At 31.7% G+C, this 17500-nt stretch overlaps 1 protein-coding gene and 1 pseudogene across 4 annotated transcripts in view; both read left to right on the top strand.

Moving 5' to 3' along the window:
* Positions 1-17500, top strand: part of LOC145268696 (FAD-dependent oxidoreductase domain-containing protein 2-like) — a 456912-nt gene that overhangs the window by 293628 nt on the left and 145784 nt on the right. For 3 of the 4 annotated variants that reach the window (XM_080124222.1, XM_080124223.1, XM_080124224.1), the window contains exon 2: positions 4931-5182. In XM_080124222.1, coding sequence (XP_079980348.1) covers positions 4931-5182 — 252 coding nt within the window. Of the gene's footprint in view, positions 52-4930; positions 5183-17500 lie in introns of all 4 variants that reach the window. The other variant, XM_080124220.1, reaches the window with a different exon arrangement.
* LOC145268912 (U2 spliceosomal RNA) lies at positions 6007-6141 on the top strand (annotated as a pseudogene).

Here is a 17500-nt window from a genome sequence, read left to right as displayed (position 1 = left end):
TGATTCCATTACCAAGCACCCGAACCATTCGGCTACCGTCAACCGCGAGAGGTACAGTTGAATTCAAACATTTATTCTCATTAAATGCTTTTAACGTCAATCAGAGTGATCTAATCATTATATGACGATCTGTGCATATTAGCTAACTTGACCGATTTTATTACAACTGCAAGTGCTCAACGATAACAAACAAGTTTCTTAAAGCGGCTGACTTCATATATATATATATATATATATATATATATATATATATATAATTATTTTTTTACTATAATAATTTAATACCTACAGAACTAGTGTTTCATCCTTTCGGGATTCTTCAGTGCAGGGTGTCACGATTAACACCAGCCGAACGATTCGAACCCCGCAACACGAGACAACTCTGGCTCGATTAGCGGAGACCGTATCCATTCGGCTACCATTAACCGCGTGAAATAGCGTTGAATTTAAACATTTTAATTTAAATGTTCATTTACGTCAGTCAGAAAGTGATCTAATCGTTATACGATGATCTATGCATAAGAGCTAAATTGACCGACTTTAATTCAACTGAAAGTGCTCAACGATAAGAAATGAATTTCTTAAAGGGGCTGTCATAATTATTTTTTTACTATAATAATTAAATACCTACATACACTAGTGTTTCATCCTTTCGGGGATACTTCAGTGCAGTGTATCACGATTAACACCAGCCGAACGATTCGAACCCCGCAACACGAGACATCTCTGGCTCGATTAGCGGAGACCGTATCTCTCTCTCTCTCTCTCTCTCTCTCTCTCTCTATATATATATATATATATATATATATATATATATATATATATATATATATATATATATATATATATATATACATACATATATATACATATATATATATTGCCTATTATACATACATATATATATATATATATATATATATATATATATATATATATATATATATATATATATATATAATTGCTTATTTTTTAAAACATTCATTTTAATTAATTGCCTGATAATGTTTTCGGTTTTCTTATAGAATCACAATCTTTAGTTAACTATTACGTGTAATTATATTCATGCGATTTAAATTTGCGTAATATTTGCATAAAAAGCTTATAATAAACATAAACCACTTTCTATATATGCTTATGTATGCGTATATATATTTGTTTTAAAAATGTTTCCTACCAAACACCTCTGTCAGTTTTTGGTCTACAGACATTAAACTTTATATATAGGATATTCGAATCCATGCGAAACTTTATATTTGGGTTATAGCCGGGGGAATCGGTGCAAAAGTATTTTTTTTAAATGGAATTTGCCGGGTGAAGGTCGAACGACAAGATTACGAATATGCATATGTAACGTAATAGCTGTTGGTTCAGGTTTTAATTTTTAGCCTTGTAGTAAACATGTATTCATAGCTCAGGCATTAACGTCAAAGAAAAAAGTAAACCGTAACTTAAACGTTTTAGTGGTGACGCATGAGTCTTTTTTTTTTTACTTTTAAAATCATTACTATGTATTGGGGATAATAATAATAATAATAATAATAATAATAATAATAATAATAATAATAATAATAATAATAATAATAATACGAAATCTACATTAATCAAAATACAGTGATATCCAAAAGTTCGCAATTCGTGGGGCAATTAGTGAGTCCAAAAAGAAGTATTTAAAAAAATATATATATAATTTTTTAATTTATTTTTGTTTTTACATAGGATTTACCTCTTATCAAGGCCCGGAGGCCACTCGAGGAGCAATGTTACTGAGTGTACAGTAATCAATGGGATAATATTGTGGTAATTGTTATTAATTGAAATTTGGTAAATTGGATTACTTTAGAAGTCGGTTCATTAAGAATTTGTTTATGTTGGACTTGAAGACAACCAAGTTTTAGTCAGCTGGGAAACAGGTATATATATATATATATATATATATATATATATATATATATATATATATATATATACATATATATATATATATACTTCATTTACTCACATAAAATTAATATACGAAAGTATAGATTTATGCGTAAATTTAAGTATTTACTTCAAAAGTGCTCAATACGTAGGTAGAGCTAGTTAGTAATTTATAACATATATATGGCGATTAAGCTACACTGAATATTCGGCGTTTCATCCACTGTAGCTTAATCGCCATATATATTTTATAAATTACTATATATATATATATATATATTTTGTGTACAGAAAGTTGTTAGTTGAGACAGGTCATTATATATATATATATATGTTTAAAGAAAAAAATAGAAAAAACCGAATGAAATTATTAAAAAATCAACGTTTCGTCCTTGTCTCAGAGGACATCTTCAGGATAATTGAAATAAAAATGTGATAAAAGAAAAAGTCATAGATCGTGCGAAAAAAGACAGTTTTTTAAAATCCAACCCATGTCGGGAAAGGACGAATATGTGTGCGTGAAGGACGAAACGTTGATTTTTTAATAATTTCATTCGGTTTTTTTTATTTTTTTCTTTAAACATAACGTCAACCACCGCTGGTACATTTTTTCATTCCTTATACATGGTAAAACTGGTAATTAGTAAAAACCTGAAGAGAGTGCTCAATACTATTGCAGAGCAGGTATTTTTCATACGAAGGACATTCCATAAGTACTGCTTCTTATTTTTTATTCCACCCAAATGGATCAGAGGGGACTGCAAATTGCCTTGTTATGATAACTGAACTCATGCATTCATGGCCTGAAAGTTTCATCTCTCTGTTCCAGATATTGATGGTGTGAGACTAAGAAAGCAACTCCTATTATTAGTAATTTCAGTTTTATTGATTTTAAGATACTGATTTGATTAAATATTTTCTCTTTATTTGAATGTAGAATCCATCGTCACCCACAATATTTGATATAAACAAGATTTGAAGCTAGAAATGCATGTTAGAAACATAAGTTCAAAATTTCAAATCTATGGCAATTATGTAACTTTCTTTTCTTTTCAGAGTTTTTGTGCTGTGGTCTTTGGCTTTGGTAGGGACATTTTGGATGATGATGACATCTTTGCTCGGACCCTATGTACTATTCATAAGTTTTTGGACATATATATATATATATATATATATATATATATATATATATATATATATATATATATATATATATATATTAAAACAGTCTACTCATGTCCAGGTAACCTTCATCTAAAAGTTCAAGTGTTTAGACCCAAAATTGGCGAAAGATTTTAGTACAGTCTTAGCAGCGAAACCTTCGCCCCAAATCTGATTAAAAAGCTTGCTGCATGTCTGAATACCCTTTATGTAAAATTTCAAACCTTTAGACTGAAAATTTGCTGCGTAGTTTGCTAGAGACCACAAAGGTAAAATCTTTTTAATTTTCACCACTTGGCAGCCAAATTTTCGGGCAAAAAAACGATTAAAAATCTTGCGCTATAGCTTAATACACTTCATTTAAAATTTGAAATGTTTAGACTAAAAGTTGGCTGAGTATTTTGGTAGAGACCGCAGAGGTAAAATCTTTTAAAAGTTTTACACAAATTTTGACCTCGAAACATTTATTTTTGGGGACTTAAATCAAATTGTAAAGTTAGATCCACGTCCAAGTAACCTATGTTTAAAATTTCAAGTGTTTAGACCCAAAATTGGCGGAGGAGTTTGATAGAGTTCTTAAAGGTCAAATCGTTGAACTTTGAACAGCAAAATTTCTGGCCGAAACCCGATCACAAAGATTTTCCCAAATCTCAATACCCGTATGTTATTTGGTGGGGAAATTTACACAGAAAGAAAAACGCACAGACATTTTAACTTATATATATATATATATATATATATATATATATATATATATATATATATATATATATATATATACTACCATTTAAGCCCGGCGTTGCCCGGGTGTTTGGAGGTGTATGTTGAGCAAAAGCAAAAACAAAAAGCGATCAATTTTTTAAACTTTGACCCCTATTATGACCCCTTGACATTTATTGTTTTGCTCAAATCAAGTTAAGGTAGATCCATGTCCAATGAACATATATCTAAAATTTTAAATGTTTAGACCCAAAATTGTCGGAGGAGTTTGGTAGAGTACTCAAAGGCAAATCGTTGAACTTTGACCCCTTAACAGCCAAATTTCTGGCCGAATACCGGTTACAAAGATTTTTTCCAAATCTCACTACCCTGTATATTAAATTTCGAGTCTGTAGACTGAAATTTGACAGTTATTGTGTAGGGAAATGTACACAGACAGACACTCACACATACACACACAGACACTTTCACTTTTATAGATATATAGATATAGATAGATAGATAGATAGATAGATATAAAAGAAGGCTGTTACAGATCTTTTAAAATCTTTGGTGTTTCTTCGTTAATAGAGCGAAATTCAAAAATCGAAATATTGAATTCCAAGTAAAAATAATTGTTTCCATTTTATAGCCATGTCGCTACAATGAACATATCCAAAAATTAGGAAAAACTATAACGTAGAACATTAATTATTCAGGAACACAGTTTTCGAATACAATTAGCGAAACTGTGTTTTGCTAAATTGGCCTAAGATTTTCAAAGTTTTCAGAAAATGATTACCTCCCGTGTTACGATTCTAACTCTCCTATTTATTTTTTTTTTAAGCCAAACTCAGTTTTGACTAATTTTCTTCGAAAACTATTTTAATTAGAAAGTAATTTTTTTACATTATTATTTTTTAACATTTTTGGATATGCTTATTATTGCGACATGTCAATTTAGTAGATACCATTAGTTTTACTAGAAAATCAATATTTTGATTTACGAATTTCGCTCTTATAATGAAGAAGCACCTAATCTTCAATTTGTCATACTTACTCCTCTCAACTCAGCGAATGCCAATTGCACATCGGATCAAATGTTGTCAAATGATCACCGCCCTCTTTTGTCTTTGCTCTTTTCCAGGGACAAAAATGAACTTAGCGAGATCGTCTGTTCTGCGAACCCATCTCCGCCACCACGTGCTCTGCCTCCTCTTCGCCCTCTCGCACGTGTTTCACCTCGGATATTGCAGGAGAGAAATGCCAACCCCGAGTGAGATTACGTCGAGCCATGACTACTGCATCATAGGAGCCGGACCGGCTGGTTTACAACTCGGATACTTCTTCGAAAAAGCCGGACGCGACTATTTGATCTTTGAAAGGTCGAACAATTCAGGTAGGCAATTGAGACATTTTAGTTAGCGGCCATATTTGCTTGGCATGGCGTGCTGCGTTGTCGTTGTTTTTACTGTTACTGCTCTTCCTCTCTCTCTCTCTCTCTCTCTCTCTCTCTCTCTCTCTCTCTCTCTCTCTCTCTCTCTCTATATATATATATATATATATATATATATATATATATATATATATATATATATATATAAATATAAAATGGGTGAAGAAATTCCAACGAGAGAAAGATGTATATTTAAATAAGGGGGTGGTCACCAACAATGTGTATTTTTTAACTTTATTTTATTATTCCGTGTCTTGGTTATCATTGAAAATTATGTTCAGATCATTGTAATAATGTTTTTAAATCGTTGACACCGTTTTTAACGCGTTTCAGACGTTCTGTGAAGCGTCCTCTTCAGAAATTATTTAAAATGCTTAGAATATATTCAAGATGTGTTGGAGATGTAAAAAGAGCATTTTCGTAGTTCATTTGAAATGTTTCCGAGAGATGGAAACGTGTGAGTGATTCTACTTTTCATTGGAATGTTCAGTTTTTATTACTGTTTTATTGGGCTGTGGTCACTCCTGTCTTATGTTTCTCTCTCTCACTCTCTCTCTCTTTCTGCTTGTGTTTTTATTTATCTTTTTTTTTTCATCTTTAGGGTAGGATGTGTGTGTGTGTGTGTGTTTTCTTTTATTGGTTTGAAGAATGTGTGTACTGTTTTATAGTATTATGAAGTGGAATATTCCAAATAAAACTTGTCACCCTTTAAAAAGCAAAGTGGAAAAAAATTGGTGTCGCTGTTGAGGCAAAGCTAATAAAATTATTTGTCTTTCTTGGCCTCTTGGCTAAGATCAAAGTGTAGTATCTGTTCTTCAGATGCTACATTTCACTTTCTTCTTTCTTAGTGGAGGAGAAGTCTTTTGCGACAGACATTTTTTCTCCACGTTAAAAAAACCACCCTGGTGCCTAAATCTGTCCCTTGGGAGGCATTGTGAATAGATACTACATTTAATGTAACAAAGTTTTAATATTACAAAAGTAACTGGAAAAATAATTTCTGGTGTAATTACAAAACGCCCTGGAAATGCCCCTTCTGATTAATTATAAAATGCACTGGAAATGTCTCTTCTGGTTAATTATAAGATACCCTGGAAAATGGCTCTACTGTTTATTTTGTAAGCCTTGCCTTTCTGCTTGTGCAGTGATAAAGGCTTGAATTAAAGATTAAAATGAACAAGTCAAGTATTATGGTTCAATTGTATTTAAACAGAAACATTCATTTCGAACGCACCTCTGTTATATCAAAGAACCTACTGTTGATATTATATTTAGGACGTTTCTACTTGTGTGGTAATAAAACTTCTCAAATGCACTTGTGATGTTAGGCTGTTAAGGGGTTAACTTTGGTCAAAATCACGTGTTCCTTCTTTCGTCGGATTTTTTTGGATTATCGCTACTTATCGAAGACATCTCGATACAAAGCATATCTAAGAACACTGCCAGATACATAAAGTACATTTGTGTGAAATTTCAAATACATCGGCCCAGCCGGAGTCCATAGGAAACGAACTCATTAACACACACATCCAGGTACACTTTGTGTTGACTTTCAAGCCGACTTCGAAGATGTGAGGTTGCATAATGTGGCTTTCATTTGAAGCCACACCAAAGAACATAACCGTGGCTGGAACCTTTGTTTCATCACCCTGGGAACGTCCCTGTTATTCGTGGCAATCCAGCGATGCATTTTGAGGGTGGTGGCTTGTTGAACACTGTGCCACTTTCAGACATGATAGAAGGCTCCTATCGCTTTTTGGGATTTGTACACAACTGGTCAACTAGTAGATAATCTGCAACAAGAAAAGAAAATGGGTTTTCATCAAACGGAAATGGAATCATGTCGTCTTTTGTAGGGCGAAAATTTTATCGTTCCATCCTATATATAATTGAAGATAGAGATAAATAATTTTGTTTTTCTTGGAAAAAATGTTTCTTGTTTTTTTTTTTTATATATTTGAAAAGATCAAAAAGCTATAATATCGTTAATAAAAATTGTTTTGTTTTTTTCCATATGTGGTAAATTGTTTATTTTTATATCTACATACGATATAATTGATCTTAAGAGGACTATCCTGTATGGCATTTCAAGAAATACCTCTTCAAAGAGGACGTTATGTGCACCAGATCACAGACAAACAAGTCGCTTCTAAAGTAAGTCTCCTTCAAAATCAACAACAGAACGCATAGACAATAAGAAAATGGCCGCCAGGGAAAATAATTTTCTTTCTTTTGTAAAAAAAAAAAAAAAAAAAAAAAAAAAAAGCAGAAAATCATCAAAATAGCAATACAGTCTACTAAATAAGTCCTGGACCTGGCACATAGATGACCCTACTACTAATAAAATCAGTATAATTTTTTTTATAAAGTATTAATTCAAATAATAAACGTGCCAGAATACGAGCCCCATCGGGTTACTAGTTTACAATTTACAGTTAACCGAGTTAAACTAACACATCGCTCATTAAGTACGTGCTTGACGTAGATATGAGGCGACTAATAAAAAATATTCGTTATTAGTTTCATAAAGTACTAACCTTCAAATGACATGTGCCAAAATTTGTGACACTCTAGTCTGTGATATCCGGTCTGTCGCTTTCATGGTTTGTGCGGTATCGTTTTATTGCGGAAATAATTATATATATCATCTTACATCCAATATATATATATATATATATATATATATATATATATATATATATATATATATATATATATATATATATATATATATGAAAAAAATATAATTTGCTCCCCTTGATTGAGCACTATCAACAACCTTTGTTGAAACTCAGTTATTTTTCAGTTTTGGATATCTCTCTACCTGGAATATATATATATATATATATATATATATATATATATATATATATATATATATATATATATATATATATATATATATATATATATATATACTGTATGTCGATGACTACGAATATATATTATAGTATACAGTAGCGTCCAAAACTAAAGGATAAAATTTTAAAACCTAAAAGTGAAAAGCTGAAATTTTGACAACTGGTAGTCGTTATCATCCATAATAACATATTAAAATTTGAATCATATATATATATATATATATATATATATATATATATATATATATATATATATATATATATATATATATATATATATATATATATATATCTTGTCAAGGGTGTGAGTTCCATATAAAAACGTTGATTTAACTTGAATAAAATGTGATACGCATCAAAACTTTTCTTTCTCCAACTTTACATTTTGGCAAGAAAGAAGAAAGGAAAAAAAGAAAGAAAGAAACCCACATACTGAAGATGGAGTTAAGCTCCGAAATATTTTATGTTATAAATTTAAAACAAGTAAAATATTTGTTTGTTTTCCTAATATAATTGTTATTTGGCTTTCAAGCGCACTTGATGCGTATCTTATTTTATACATACATATATATATATATATATATATATATATATATATACACGCACCCCCCCCCACACACACAAATATATATCTACCGTGCTAAAAAGCTACTAACGCACGAAAGTATCCTATACCTCTATAAGACCACCATTCGCCCATGTATCGAGTATTGTTGTCATATTTGGGCTGGTGCATCTGCCACTAGTCTCTGTCTCCTAGACAAGGTTCAAAAATAGAGTCGCCAATCTGATAGGTCCTGAACTGTCATCTAAACTTCAGCCCCTGTCCCATCGACGAAATGTTGCATCCCTCTGCATTTTCTACAAGTACTTTAACGATGAATGCTCTGACGAACTGCAAGCACTTGTGCCCCCTCGACGTAAATACCCTCGACAAACCCGACAAGCAGCTAAATCCCACCCCTTCACAGTAGAGATCCCTAGATGTAAGAGAGCCTTCTACTCCAGTAGTTTCTTACCCAGGACAGCTAGATTTTGGAATTCCCTGCCGGGTCCCTGCTTCCCCAACTGTACTGACATGCTGAAGTTCAAGTGTAACATGAACCGACATCTTGCTGCCCAACTCCCTACACAGTACCCCTGATGTCTATGTCCCTGATAGTAGACCCCTACAACAAAGTGGCAATATGTCTTGTTTGGGGTGAAAATGTTATATATATATATATATATATATATATATATATATATATATATATATATATATATATATATTTAGAATATATAAAAAATATATATATAAAATATATATATATATATATATATATATATATATATATATATATATATATATATATATATATATATATATATATATATATATAATTTTCACCCTGTTGTTCAGCCAGATTAATAGTTGTAACCACCGGCTTTCAGCTACGATAAAAGAAAAATTGGATGTACCGTTCGTTTGATTTTTTTTTTCTCTAATAGCGGATCAGTTTTACTTTTTTATTTTACTTTTATTTATTTATTTTTTACAATATCATTGGATTAATTAATTCATTCATTGTATCTTTCCCTATTATCTCTTTCTCCACTTTTATTTATCGATTTTTCTTACTCCTCACTCCGCCACCACCATGTTTTCTCCGTTCATTCATGTTACGTTTAAACAAAACAAAAAAAAATGTCAATTTCTAGTTCAAGAGAATCTGATTGGAAGAAACCTCACTCATTCATATCGAAATAATTTACTTAGCTCATTTCAGGAAATTGATAGCGGTGTCTTCTGTTCATAAATAAATCAAAACGCGTAGATATTTAAACACACACACACAAATATATATATCATGTATATATAAATATATATATATATGTATATATTTATATATATATATATGTATATATTTATATATATATGTATATATTTATATATATATGTATATATTTATATATATATATATATATATATATATATATATATATATATATATATGAAATTTTAGGCATTCAATGAATTTTAAAATTTATGACGTTAAATGTTTAAGTTTCATATCAAAGATTTTTATTATTCTATGTAAGACAAAGAATACATTAGAAATATTATATATATATATATATATATATATATATATATATATATATATATATATATATATATATATATAAAGCTGAACGTTTGTGTGTGTCTCGTCACGAATAGGCTCCTATACGGTTGACTATTATAGAAAACTGATCACATATAATGATAGAAGATGTACCGAGACACAGGAATAGGTATGTTTGATCTGGCATAATGATGATTCATTAAAATTGTGGGGTCGGCGTATGCGCCTGATCTACAAAGTATGGAAATAAAAAATTTAAAAATTAAAAAAAAAAAAACGTTTACAAGTGTTTTTGATATAGATGTACATAAGAATACTTTGATAAGTATGTTTTAACTTAAATAGGAATGGTATAATAAAATTGCGGGGTCTGCGTTTGGGCCTGGTCCACAAAGTATGGAAATAAAAAATTTTAAAATTAAAAAAAAAGTTTACAAGTGTTTTTGATATAGATGTACATAATAATACTTTGATAAGTATGTTTTAAGTTAAAAAGGGATGGTATAATAAAATTGTGGGGTCTGCGTTCGCGCCTGGCCTCCATAGAATGGAAATAGGCACAAACTTTAATAAAGACTTTTCATATCTATCTGCGTAAGCATACTTTGATAATTATGTTTCAGTTTGAAGAAATATTGTGTAATAAAAGGTTGCAGGACCAAATATAATGATATACTCTAAGTTATTTCGGCACTATTCTCATCCGTTAATATAAATAAGCATATATTAATCTTAGGAGAAATATTTTTCTTAGTGTCTATTCTTTTATGTCATTTCGAACTGCTTTAAAGCTTAACGATCACTCATTTTTTTTTTTACCAAATTTCAAATAAAAGACAAGGCCATCAAGCCAGATATAGTAATATGGAACAAGCCCGAAAGAACTGCACTCATTATCGACGCCACAGTTCCAAATGACTTTGGCCTTAATAGAACAGAACAGGAAAAGATAACAAAATCTAAGGACATAAAAAATGATCTAAAAACGATATGGTCTCTGAAAGAATTATACAAATTGTGACGGGAGCAACTGGCCTAATAAAAAAAGGACCTTCAGAAATGCTTAGAAGCAATCCCTGGAAGATCAAGCTGTAAGGAAACACAGATAGGAGCCATAAAGGGAAAAGTGTCTATTCTTAAAAGAGCCCTCGGATATGAATTTAAACTATAATAGAATCAAGTGTGAGCCCCAGGAGAGAGCCCCTTGATCTTTGCAAGCTAACAAAAGTAAAAAAAAAAAAAAAAATTTAATTTAAATAAAATGTCAATTTTCGTTCAGTAAAACAAAAGTTATGATGAATTTACTGGTGTTCAAAATTGTAAAAAAATACACACACACACACACACACACACACACACACACACACACACACACACACACACATATATATATATATATATATATATATATATATATATATATATATATATATATATATATATATATATATATTTGTATGTATGTATTTCTTTGGCTACACCATAAGAGAGGAATACAGAGGAGAGTACTAGTCCATTCCCATATGATCTTGCTATAAAAAATATAAATAGTCTTTTAAGACAGATTAAGAAAAGATTAAAGAAAGAAAAAGACGTGACAGAGACAAAGCGTCACCATTTTTATTATTTCTCGTTGCCCATAATTCTATAACGGCAAATGCGTTTCGAAATCGCTAAACAATCAAGTCAGGTCAGCTTGGATCAATTTGGATTATCTCCCCCTTTTATTTCTTTGCCAGCGTTCGTCGACGGCCATTTTACGTTCTAAATTGATGTTATGGCGTCTTTGGAGTGGGAATGTACTTCTTTCGTTTAGAATGAAAGACTTGCGAAGCGAATTCCGACGAACAAAATTGCATTTTTTTTTTTTTTTTTTTTTTTAGTTTTTTTTTTCTTTTTTTTTTTCTATTTTCAGGAAACGCGTTTTTAGAATGAAAATCGTTTTTTATAATCTTTTTTTATTATTATTATTATTATTATTATTATTATTATTATTATTATTATTATTATTATTTTATTTTGCAACGGTTGGCCAATCATTTTTAGTTCTGTACTAAAAATAGCTTATTTTATTACGGATAACGGAAAATGGATTCCTCTCTCTCCTCCTGCTACTTACCATTACTACTTCCACCACTACTACTACTACTACTACTACTACTACTAACTATTTGGTTCGTACAAAAATAACGTTGTTTTTATCAGACACACACACACACACACACACACATATATATATATATATATATATATATATATATATATATATATATATATATATATATATATATACACGTCCCAAAACGATATTATTTTTGCACCAACCTAATATTATCGCTCCTATTCCTGTAGTACGGCACAATCACGTTGGCACACCGGTTCTCGTCAGATCACCGAAGCTAAGCACCGTTAAACCTGGTAAGTACCAGATGGTTGACGATTTGGGAATTTGAGGCGCTGTATGTGCTCTCCGCTCATCCCGGCATTGCCTCCAGTCGTCCTGAACCTCCAGTTGCCACTGGTATTCAACAATGTCGACTCAGGAGAAGTGTGGTTGGCAATTGCGCAACTCTTGCCACAAAAGTTTCACGCGCAGGCACCCTTACCGTGGGTATCCATAGTCTGTCAAGACTGAAGGAAGCTCTTCATTCCTGTACTATGGTCGGGTGTTATTAATAACAGGGTTTGTGTAACTGCTGCCTCTTCAACGTTGTGATATATACAGTGTGCGACATCTAGTGGTTGAAATGTTCTATTATTCTATGTATGTGTATGTGCTTTATATTCAATAAAACAGTTCATTAACACCAGTCTGTATAGCGTACACGCATACAACATAATTCTCTCAGCTTTTTTTTTTTTTTACATTTTCACATATATATATATATATATATATATATATATATAGAGAGAGAGAGAGAGAGAGAGAGAGAGAGAGGGGGGGAGAGTAAATGACAAAAAGTTATATTCCAATATTCATGATGTTGACCATCTTATAATTTATTCCTTTAATTCAGTTGACTTATGCAATTCTTGACAGTATCTGTTTCGTATCGCAAAATCAATCACTTAATTATTATATCAATCAGTAAATCTATTATGCCCTTAACTCATCAGAAGAAATAGCAACAATCAATCCGTCAAAAGGAATTGAAGTGTGATTTGACATGATTAAACATCCGAAAATTGGAAGAGAAGCTGCAAATACCTTTATATTTTTCCATTACGCCATATTGAATTTAATATTTTTATTTATTTATTTTTATTACATTTTCACCCCAAACAAGGCACATTGCCACTTTGTTGTAGGGGGCTACTATCAGGGGCAGCAACTACTGGGGCACTATGTTGGGATTTGGGCAGCAAGATGTCAGTTCACGTTACACTTGAACTTCTGCATGTCAGTACAGTTAGGGAAGCAGGAACTTGGAATGGAATTCCAGAGTCTAGCGGTTCTGGGGAAGAAACTACTGGAGTAGAAAGATCTTTTACATCTAGGGATCTCTACTGTGTGGGAGTGGGATTTAGCTGCCTGTCGGGTTTGTCGAGGGTGTCTACGTCGTGGGGGCACAAGTGTCTGCAGTTCGTCAGAGCATTCACCATTAAAATACTTGTAGAACAGGCAGAGGGATGCAACGTTTCGTGTCTTCTCGTTATTCAAGTCCATCTCCATCCGAAGAAAACCAAACAACACTAGGTTATATATTTCATATAACTTTTATCATTGGCTTCCCATCGAGGCTGAAAAACGTTGTAATTTTCTACATTATGCTAAAGTCGTGTTTCTCCCAGCTTCCAAAACGCGGAGACGATATCTTTCGTGTCAACTTTTCCGACGTTTCCCGTCTGGCGTATAAACTCTAAACTGCTTACGTGTATTACTCATCTATCGTCATTAACTCACGTAACGTTAAGATCACCTGATGCTATCACTAAATTCATCTCCTTTTTTTTTCTAGTTTGTTTTAACATTCTTACGTTAACATTCCTGACACATTTTTACCATAATATTTTTATCCTAAAATTATCTTTTGTCTTGATACGTATTTTTTTAGACATAAACAACAACAACAACAACAACAACAACAATAATAATAATAATTCAGACGGTTCCTTGGCCTTTTTGACTAGAATCGAAGTGTAGTATCTGTTCTGATACTACACTTTGCCTTTTCTGACCTCGATCAACAGAGGAGAAATCCTTCTAGATTGAAGCAGTTTTTTTTTTTGGGGGGGGAGCTGGATTTTCACGATATTAAAAACCGACCTTGTATCTAACTCTGCCCTCGTATAGAAATAATCATTCAGATATAACACTCCACCTCCTCCTCCTCCTCCTCCCCCTACTACTACTACTACTACTACTACTATTAATGTCATCATTATCAGCGTAAGGGAATGTGACATAAAGTAAGGATTTAAATATTTCTAATTTTTTTTTTGATTAATTTAATGACTTTTATGAAAGGGTTCCAATTTTCGTTATAACGTTCTGCTTTATTGCCACCTGATTTACGGTCCATTTCTTTACCGACGTGTCACGTGATTAGAACCATTTAAAAGCCATAATTTTTGTTTTAAAATCTTTTTCTGCGAATATAATACTTAAGTTTGTAATATATGACAATCGTCGGAAAAAAAAAAATTAAAAAAGAAAGGAGGCGGGAACTCTCGTACAGGTCCGCCCTTTTCTTTTTTTTTTTTTAACCCTCTTTTTCTTAGTAGGAACGATATTTATTTCTTCATTTTCACGGCCCTGGCGTCACCCACTCTTCTATCGTTCTTTCCCTCTCTAACGTAATTTCCTTATTAAAGTCATCCTTACCGGTGACGTCATTTCGCATGCACTTGAATATGGACGTTCGCACTATGTTACATTTTGTACTGATAAATTTGTGTATTAATAAAGTTGAGATCGTCTCGGAAACGATCGAACAAAAATTTGTTTTGATTTGAATTCTTAGAACATATATAAATGATCATAGATTAATATTATTTACTTTAGCTCTGGGAAATCGAACTCCTCTTCTACTGACCTCTGTATATATCTGCAGTATTTAGAACGGACAACTGCTGTTACTGCTCATGATATATGTATGTGTATATATATATATATATATATATATATATATATATATATATATATATATATATATAAGCTAGTATGATATTATAACACTATGAAAACAAGGAAAAGAAAACCTGTGCCATTAAATTATATAGAGAGAGAGAAAGAGAAAGATATATATATATATATATATATATATATATATATATATATATATATATATATATATATATATATATATACCCGTTCACATACACCTTTCACGATAAAGATGGAACCCAGAGTTAGATAGAATCGAGCAATTGCATCGACAACGGACAACGCCAGACCCAAATGCTCGATTCATATATATATCTATAATCTTCTCTTAATGTCTTATATATATATTCCCAATAAGAATATAAACTTGCGTTCATAGTTTTAAAATTAAATTAACGACTATATGACGTCACTAAAATTTCCTTTCTCTTTAACAGCGCCAGCCCCCCTTCCTTTTTGAATTTCCAACATCAATTTTTCCGTTTCTCTTAAATAGAACTGCGTCACACTGTGCACGTGAAACTTTTTCAAATATTTTTTGTACTGGTATATTTTTTGGTTTCTTAATCTCATTCACCCAGAGGAAGTCTCGAAATAAAGACGAAACGTTGGTGAACACATAATACGGTTTGTTCCTTTTTTATTTTCTCTCTCTATATATATATAAAACTGAATGTGTGTGTGTGTGTGTGTGTGTGTGTGTGTGTGTGTGTGTGTGTGTGTGTGTGTGTGTGTGTGGTAACGAATAAGCTCCTATATGGTTGATTATTTTAAAATTTAGAGAGAGGTCATAAAAATCCATAAATGCAATAGTAACTTAACGGATAATTTAAAAAATGCTGCCAATGAACTAAGAAACCGCCCAAACTTAATTGTTAGAAAAGTAAAAACAACCAACATGTATTAGTTAATAAAACTTCAATCCATCTTAGACGATCCTAGAAAATTTAAGAAAGTTAAAAAAAAAAGAAAGTTCTGTTAAAGATCTAAAAACTCAAGTAAATAAAACACCCGTCTGGTTGAAACTACTGTCAATAATTTCCCCCACTCTTTATCTGAGCCTAAATCCAAACGTAGATTCCATTAGAACTGCACGCCAGTGGAACTCTCTGCCGCTTGCCTGTTTCCCACCTGACTACAACTTGGACGTCTTCAAGTCCAACATAAACAAACTCCTGACAAACCGCCCCTTTAAGTAAGACACTCTATCAAAACCCTCAATACTAATGATTACTACAATACTATCTCATTGATTACTGTACACGCAATAACCCTTATCCGTGAGTGGCCTTCGGGCCTTGATAAATGCTGTAATAAACAATCTAAAACTCCCTCTAATAATTGGAGATTATAAACCCGGATACTTTATATGGCAACGTAAATACCCACGAACCTTATTTCCCACTTCGTCCTATAATCTCACAGGTAACACCCCAATATATAATTTATCTAAAAAAAAAGAATCAATGAACTCATCACACCGTATTTACCTTGCCGATACAGCGTAAAATCTACAGAAGAACTTATATAGATTCTTCAAGCCACTAAAATCAACAATAAAATCACCGCCTCTCTAGATGTCGAAAATCTTTTTACAAATATACCAGCAAATGAAACACTTGGTATTATCATTGACAACATATATAGCAATCCAACCCTTTCTCCACTAAAAATGAGTTCAACAATCCTAGAGAAGCTATTAATAACGTGCACAACTAACGTTCCATTTTATGATCATCTAGGAAATATATACACACAGGTGGATGGCGTTGCTATTGGTTCCGTATTGGGACCAACATTTAGTAACTTTTACATGGCCAACCTGGGAAAAAAAAATATTCAAGTCAATAGAGACGCGTTCCATTTATGTTCGGTATGTTGACGATATATTAATTCTTGCTGATAGCAAAAAAAAAAATAAAAGATTTTAAATGTACATTTCAAAATAATTTCGTCCTTAATCTCACATACGAACTAAGTGTTGATAATAAAATCTCGTTTTTAGACGTTCTCATTGATTCTAGTAGCGATGAATTTATCACTTCCGTTTTAAAAAAAAAATTATATCCGTTAATTCCTGCATTTTGAATTTTAAAAATGAATGTCCGCTCCGTTATAAAACCGCTATCATATGAAGAAAAAAATTCTTATACATTGCACGAAGGTGATTTCCTCAAACAAAAAA

Source organism: Euprymna scolopes, chromosome 44 (assembly GCF_053919585.1).
Source record: "Euprymna scolopes isolate OS-2025 chromosome 44, ASM5391958v1, whole genome shotgun sequence".
Lineage (NCBI taxonomy): Eukaryota > Metazoa > Mollusca > Cephalopoda > Sepiida > Sepiolidae > Euprymna > Euprymna scolopes.
The sequence above is the reverse complement of the archived record's forward strand: the minus strand, read 5'-3'. Positions and strand labels throughout refer to the sequence as shown.